At 39.1% G+C, this 8,511-nt stretch overlaps 1 protein-coding gene across 1 annotated transcript in view; it reads right to left on the bottom strand.

The window, feature by feature from the left end:
* BANK1 (B-cell scaffold protein with ankyrin repeats 1) overlaps positions 1-8,511 on the bottom strand; it is a gene marked incomplete at both ends in the record, with an annotated part of 77,302 nt that overhangs the window by 49,061 nt on the left and 19,730 nt on the right. The window contains one exon of the mRNA XM_010152519.1: positions 6,096-6,292. Coding sequence (XP_010150821.1) covers positions 6,096-6,292 — 197 coding nt within the window. The remainder of the gene's footprint in view (positions 1-6,095; positions 6,293-8,511) is intronic.

Here is an 8,511-nt window from a genome sequence, read left to right as displayed (position 1 = left end):
CTGCTGTCTACAGATTTGCAAATTGGTGATAGTAGCTACAAATCCAGGTAAGATCCTTTATGCATAAAACAACTGAGGAAATTGAGTACCCTCAATTTCCCCAATACACTGTTTTTGTAGTGTCTTTTCTATTTCATCAAGTTGAAGACACTTGAAAAAATTCTGTATTCTGGTTCAAACATTTACTTCAAAAATCTGACAGATGAGAGGGGAGATGCCTTGCAATGAGGAATTACTTGCCAACCTACATTCCTGCCCATCCTTTAAGTTCACTAAGATTTATAAAAATATACCTTGGCATTTCACAAACAAAAACGCCCCCACCACCCTCCAAAATTTATCTAAAATGTATGTCTCCCATAAAATAGGTTCCAAGTGAAAATTATGACTACCTGTATGATTACGTGTCTCTCTGCTACTGTCAACAGCAGTGAACTCAGTAACTATGGATCTAGGCTTTGCAGTAGGTACCTAAACAGAGTTAGAAAGGAAGTGATGTAACTCTCACTTCTGGAAAAAAACCCAAGCTGCTTCTGAAAGGCCTATCCAGGGCCTGTCTCAATCCACGCAATTCCCAAGGAACTTCACCAATATGTACAGAATTAAATACCTATTATATATTCAATAGCTGCTTAAGGGATGCCTGAAGCAGGCAGAAAATTATAAACAAGAAAACCAGACAGTCTTTCTGGTGACAGAGGAAAAAGATTCTTCCATTGGTCCACTGTTCTGCCACGGATCGTCACAGGCCTGGCCACAGATTTGGGCAGGCTGAAAAAGCTCAATTAGCCTGAATATTCTGACTTAGATTTCAGGGAACAAGTTCTGAAACATTAGAAGGAATTTTAAAAATAAAAATGAACTTGTGCTGTCTCGATTGTGTAGTGGCAACATGAAATACTGTTTCAATTTTTGTATTTAACTAACAGTTGTATCAGCCCTAGGAATCTTCTTTAAAGGCCAAAGCCAACAATCAGAAGTTATTTGCATTAAGCAACCAATAAAACATTTTCTGAATTGTATTTTTCTTAGAAACTGTGGTGTATACAGTGGTACACAGTAATCTTCCTGACTACAACATATTCAGCAACCGAGTTCTTAGTAAAAGAAGGGAGAAATTAGCAACTCAAAGTGCTGGAACAAAGAATTACGCCCATACCAAAGCATAAATGCTTAAACTGGCTATCAGTGCAACCTCTAATTTTAAATGGTTAGGTCACAAATGGAACATACTCCCCTCATTAGTCACTTAATGCAAAGAAATTTTCTCTCATCTATTTTTTGAAGTCTTCCTTTGTGTGCTGGATAAGAACTTCAGTTAAGTGATTTCTTTTTTCCTCTTTTTCTGGAGGTGGAACTTTTATGTAGGCTTAGAAGACCACAGCTGGTGACAAGAACAACAGGCTAATGTCAAAGCAGCTTCAGGTACAGAGCATATGCAAAAGACAAACGTTTGAAACAGGGCGCTGATACCCAAGCAAACTGCTGCAGCTTAACAAGGTATTACTATCATGGGTACTCTAACAACTGACCGCAAACATGGTTTGAGCCTGTGGCTAATGGAAAGCAAAAGTACTTTGGCCTTTCTTACTGGCGTTTGAACAATCAGCTGGATAAACTAAACTCAAAAGGCTCTTCCAAGAAAAGGATTCCTGCCAGTATTCTTCCTGAATGTTTCTTATTAGCTTTACATTCACATGCTTGATTCAAGCAATGCAACCTAGAAGCAATTATGGAAAATATTCAAGTACTTGGTTATATAGAGGAATAAAGTCACACTACAAAGTAACAATTCATCATGTTATCACAAGATGTTAAGCAATAGCCCTCTTGTATGCTATAGAAGAGGGAATTCCTTCATCTGAACTATAATGAAACATGTAAAAACTGGAAATGAATGTCCACTGAGGTGGCTTCTTGCTAAAATGCAAGAAAAATACAATTTGCTTAATAAACTGTTGGCACATTTGAAACTCAGCTTTATCATAATTCCCATTAAAGACTTTTAGGGACAGGTCCATCAATTTAGTACCTTTAACACAAATGGATCAAGTCTTGCAGTGTTCCCTCAGCACAAGACATTTCCAAGGAGTGTTCGAAATGTAGGATTCCTAAGAGAGAAGGCAGACCCTACCACTTACAGAAGAACGCATTTATACATGTTCTTAAAGGGTGTGATGTTTTAGCATTTAATGATCTTGCACGTTAACACTGGTACTAAAGTGGAAAATCTTTTTCTCCGCAACCCCATTCGTACAGCTGTATCAACAGAAGCATGCCACATGTTATGTGAGCCTTCCCTCATGCTTTGTTTTGACACAAATCAGGTGATCAGCTCCCAGCATGCCCCCCAGGCACTTCAGATCTGCCTTCTGTGGCTGTAACACTCCCCACCTCAATGCTGTTGGTGGCCAGTTGCAGAAAGAAGCTTTCCATTTAAACAAGGACAGAGAACTTGTGCCATACAGATGACCCAGTGTGCAAGTTAGCCAGCTCCTACAGCCCACTTTTGCCAACACAGCCTGAGCACCTTTCTAGTAAGCCAGGGGAGCTGAAGGGCCCTACCAGCAAAGCTACATCACCAGAAAGGTCTAAGCACAGGTCTGCTCACCAGCCACCGAAGAGGGCTGCACAGCAGAGCCCTGGCCTTGAAGATGCTTGCACTCTTTAAACATTCTCAGGGAATTGTTGCTTCCTCAAGGGTTCTCCAGCACAAAGGCAAATTAAAGACACTTTCCAGGGTTTTGGACAAATTGAATGTAGGCTTTAATACATTCATTTTTCTGGAACCCTATTGCTCTTTAAGGTAGAAGTAATGAATTATTGTGTATGTTTTGGGGCTATTCCTTAAGGGAATGGCAAAACACAGGCAACCATTTTAAAACAGTGAGAGGTATGTCAAGTACAAAAGCACCTCTACTGTAATAACAAGCAATTTCAGTACTCCAGCTGTAACAGGAAGTTCCTGGAACATGGTTAAACTAAATTCTGCTTGGCTCAGATCCATGCAAATATTTCTTTTTCACATTCCCATCAATTACAGAAGTACAGTAAGTGTTTTTCTTCTTATGTGCACTTATTACAGGGCACACAAATAAGCCACTTTTCTTCCAGCGGTTGGAGCTAACATGTCTAAAATACCGTATTACGCATTTGGCAGACAGTTTTCACTTATGTAGCATCAGTAAGCCATGCCATTTTAATCAACTGGAAATGGATAGTAGAACTGCATGTCCTAACCAGACTACACACGCTTACAATGGTAGTAGACTTGTTTTCACTTCAGTGCTGGTTTAAGTGTTTACACTTGGGAGAGCAGTCATGAGCAAAGAACAACTGTTGTTACCTGTTTACCGGCAAACAATAGCAGGTATGTACCATGAAGGAACAGTTTTAATGAAAAACATTTACACATTGTATAAAGTCAGTTATCATTATAAATACAATGTTAAGATTGATAATTTTATATTGAGACTTTACTAGGACAATTAATAATCCTACTGAAAAAGAAAAGCTAATCAGAGGTAAGCACATACCTGGAATGCTTGTGAGAGTGAAATCTATCACTCTGACAGCCACTGCCTTCTGTCACAGACAAAGTTTACGAAAAGGTAAAAAGACATGGAACACATTCTCTCAATGCACAGTAGCTCTAGTCTGCCAGTACCACCTGTGCTTCTGTCTCCTCTTACAGGGGCCCTAAACTATAGCATGAGGTTGAATATGGGTGTGTTTCTAAGGATACAAAGAATATTACCCATTTTCTGAAGCTTCCAGTCCCATGTGGGATGCACAACAGGGACATGTCTGTAGTGCAGGGGGTGAGTTTCTACAACAGTAGCATAAAAAATAAACATCCTACAGAATTAACCATTATCATTAAACATGAGAAATTAGCAATGGAAACTGTTTCTAGACTCAACTTAGAAATCTCGGTATCTCACTGAGAGTTAAATATCACCTTATTCACATCCTGCACATTCTGCCTAGTCTTACCAATCCTTTACACATAGTGTGTGCCGGGGGGTACCTGACATATAAAGATGGCATCTAGCCAGATCCATGGGGATGCTGGGGAAAACAGTTCCAGTCTATTCAAGGCAAACTGATAATCTCCAAGAGCAGAGGGGCCTGACCTTATACATCAGACTGCTACTGGCAGGAGCTCTCAGGCCAGCACAAGCATGACCAAGACAGCTATTGCAATTAGAAATTGTTAAATGTGGATTTACTAACATGTTGATGCAGGAAGACAGTCTGGTTTTGTGGACGGCTTTATGCTGGATGGTAAGGAGGATCACATTTTCTTCAGGTATATTTGATCTCAACTACATTATCAAAAACTGAGGTAAAGGCATCACCTCTGTAGTACAACAGCCCTTTGCACTCCCATCAACAGAAAAAGCTCTGCAGTGCTTTTGACATCTGATCAGATTCATTGTCCAGTAAATGCAAGGAAATATTTGGTCGCTTCAGAAAAGACACCAGATCACATCCTCAATAAGGTGTGAGCTTCCTTTAACAGTATTGGAAAAGGAGAAATGCCTGCTTTGCTGATACTCTCCTGCTCTCAGTGTTCTCAGAGTCTGAATCAATAGCTGTTCAACAACAAAAAGTTAAATAGTATATTCTCATTCAGCATCTTCACCAATACCAAAATGCCTTACTTTCAGGCTCTAGGGTCTGCAATTTTCTTCTCCCTGAACTTACTGGGGAAAAAAAAAACAACAACCCAAAACAAAACAAAAACCCACCACCAAAAAACACAACAAACAAAACACCAACTTGCTCATAAAACACTGCTAAAGCCACTTTCAAGGTTCAACACTGATCACAGTAAACTTGCCTTCAGTTTTCCTGATGCCTCTCCTTCAACTTTACATTAGATGCCAACTGCATCAAACAAAAAGCTTGACCAATCCTTATGTCCTTGCTCTAAAATTTTAATAACTAACCTCAATCAGTCAATGTTTCCATTTCTTACTATGTACCTCTTTCTACATTAAACTACTCTTAGGTTTCTTGCATTTTCTTCCTTAGTCATACACTCCCCTACAAAATCTACACAGATACTATATTTCTTCAAATGCCATCTTGGTCTTATGTCTATCCCTGTTTACATCAAGATGATTGGTTAACACAAAAGTGAAATTTCTGGCTTTCTCACTCACTGCATTTTCTCCTCTTACATGTCTGTTTGTCTGTGAACATGGAGACCAACACTAAAAACAAAAACCCCAGAAATATCACACCATCAGCAAAGCTGCACTTAGTCCTCACAACATAGGCTTACTTATGCAAACATTCACACTCTGTACTTCTTTTGATAGTGGATTTACCTGATTTGTTCTCTAGGCTTTAAAACCTCTGTGGCAGGAATTACCATCTCTGCTTATATTACAGCGAGCACAATAAAGACTTAAACCAGGTTAAAGCTCTCAAATGTTACTACAGTATATTGCCTTCTACACCGCCAATTCTGTTAGATGTTCTTGGCAATAGTTTGCATTAGAAGTATGCACAGACCTTTATTATATTATTATCTTTCATACGGAAAGACAACTATTGCCCCAAACCACTCTCTGCATACCAAGCTGAAAAAAGATTTTACTCTGTCTAACAAAAGGTGATGAAATTTAGCCTTCTTTCACAGTGAAGTGGCCAACCAAGACAGGACAACCATTCTTTATTGAATGCTGAGGAGTGGCAATGCTAAGAGAACTCAGAGTCACTTTTAAAGAGACTTCTTTAAAGAAGTCTTTATCTCCTACTCTAGACAGTGGGCTAGACTACTTAGAATATACCCATTGTTTGGGCACTGAAAGCCTCAGTCTAGCTAGGCCACATAAGATACTTCTGATTCACTGTTCTGCCATTACACACCAAAAATTCAAGCAGCACAAAAACTCTCCATTATGATGGTACACAAAGTGGTGTTACCCCATTTTGAACCCTCTTTCTGAGGCAGGAGGTATAAACCTATTTTCAGGCAGACAAACTACAACATATTAGGCTTTACAAGAGGAGATTCTATGGGATCTCAACAACACAGAGTTCCCTAGTTATGGAAGACATGAAAAAGCATATGGACTTACTGACAATTCTTTGATTAATTTTCTCAGCTCCCTGTGCCCATGCTTCTCAGCGACACTTGCTGGATCATCTCCGTATTTGTTGGTTATTTTGCAAGCCAATGTGGCTTCAGGACAACTGAGCAGAAACATTGCAAGGTTCTTTAATCCAAATCTGGCTGCACAGTGAAGGAGAGTAGGAAATTCTTCCAAATTGCTGTCTGTATATGGAAACAAAATTTTCATAAAGAACAGTTTTGGTTTTGTAGAACACCTTCCATCTTTTACAAAAGTCCTTTGAATATTAGTGCTACAGAATCATAACTATCAAACTGCAATGCAGAACTGGCATCCAAAGAAAAATTCCTCCACTTAAGAGTCTTACAATTCACACACATATTTTAATAAAGGAGCCTTCAGCGTAAAAGAGATTTTTTTTTTTCTGCACCTGACAGAGGGATTTTAAAGCAGTCTAATGAGAAATAAGTTTTCTTGCAAGGGGAAGAAAACTCTACAGTCAACACATGCTTTTTCTTAGGTGTACATTATTTAATGCTTTCGAAACATTTTTCATGAGACATTTGAATGGGACATTTTTATATGTTCATGGTGCTATGTTTTCGTATTAAAAGACATTTCTGAAAATCCATATGACTACCAAAGTCTTGCAAAAAATTGCTTATCCCTGTAATGAAAAATCAGAGAAATGATCAGATGATTGTGTTGGATAACAGTTTTTAGGTTTTATGTGACACAGCATGATATTCATATCTATCACTGACTTGATTTTTCACCTTGGAAGACCGGGACAAATCTAAATGAAGTCAGTTTATCATTTCAACATAGTTTTGTATTCTAACTCTGTGAGTGGCCAGAAGTTACATAAAACAACAAACAAAAAATGAGATCAAGCATAAACAATACTTCCCTCTGCCTTCATATTCTACTTTCTAATCACTTGTGGTTTGTCGTGTAGTGATTCGTCTATGTATCAGCACACAGGGTATCTCTTTTCCAAGTGTACATCCAACCTGCTCCAGGCACCATCAACTTCTTGCAGCCTGAGGGTCTTTTGGCAGTGTCTTTACTATCCACTAGGTGAAGAAGTGCTTCCTCTAGCGTGTTTTGAACCTGGCTCCTGCTAGGTTTAATTGATAGGCCCAATTCATCTTATTCTCCAACCCTGTCTGCCCTCTCTGCACTTCCAGTGATTTACTCATTCCCTGAATTTCTTTCTTGAAGACCTCCATTCTAATTAATTCTGCCTTACAGAGAATCAACTCCACCGGCCCCGCTGCTGTTTTCTGGACCTTTTCCAGCTTTAAAGTAACTATTTAGAGATGACAGGAGAAGAGCTGCACACGATACTCAACTTCTGGGTGAGCCATGTAATTTATACATTGTCATAATTATGTCTTGTTTTGTTCTCTATTCCTTTTCTAATAGCTCCTAGTATTTCATTTGCTTTTTGATCTGCTGCCTAGCAACAAGTTGATGTTATCATGGAACTGCATGGTCTTATTCCTTGGTACTAATAAGCCTTTTCAAAGCCTCTTGTTTTGTATGACAACACAGGACTGCTTGTTCCACTTGCATCACTGCTTTTACCTGTAACGAACAGCATCTGACATTGTACTGCATAATTACTAAATCTCAGAAGGCCTTTCTTCCCCCCCCCCCCCGGCAATTAGCGCTCCTCCTTACTACCCTGAATATCTGTATTACCAGCAGAAGTTTCTTCCAACTGTCTGCCTCCTGATTTTGGCCAGTTACTCATCCATGCCCAAATCAATTACTGGCTTGATCAGGTTTGCTGACTCTTACAAAAAATTACAAGAGATCTATAAAGCCAGACTTCACATAACAAAGTTTATTTTACTACAATTTCTATTAATTTGTCTGGTAGACACAACACATTTACTTGCTTCTAGCTCTCAAGATCCTCAGAGAGGCAGTTCTGGCATCACAGTTACACCTTCTGACACTACAGAACTGAAAAAAATGCACACTAGTGTTTGAAATTCAGCTATTTTCCTTTTAAATTTCTGCAGAGCTCTTAATGAGTATCAGTGAGTCCTGATAATTTGTGCTCAGCCTGTCCATTTTTTCCATAACTTCATGATTTCTTTAACTCCACACAGTCTTTTTCCACGGGTCCCAACCAAGACTACAGCTTGAGAATCTACAGAGTTTCTTCGAGCTTTCTTGAATTCTCTTTTTACATCCCACTCTTCAGGTGTCCTACAGACTAGCCTCACATTGTCAGCCCTTTGCGTGCTGGAAAGAAGACTCAGTAGTAGTTATGACTCCTTTCAGGATTCTCTCAGGTGCCAGTCTTTAACCAACATTCTCATTTTTACTTTTTTCTACATATTAAAATTTTGCTCGGCAGTGGTGAATTTGTGTGTCTTCAACCCCCGCTGCAAATTTTGCTCCTGCA

This window comes from Eurypyga helias, unplaced genomic scaffold (genome assembly GCF_000690775.1).
Source record: "Eurypyga helias isolate BGI_N326 unplaced genomic scaffold, ASM69077v1 scaffold12170, whole genome shotgun sequence".
Taxonomy (NCBI): Eukaryota; Metazoa; Chordata; class Aves; order Eurypygiformes; family Eurypygidae; genus Eurypyga; species Eurypyga helias.
This window is presented reverse-complemented; position numbering and strand designations above follow the sequence as displayed.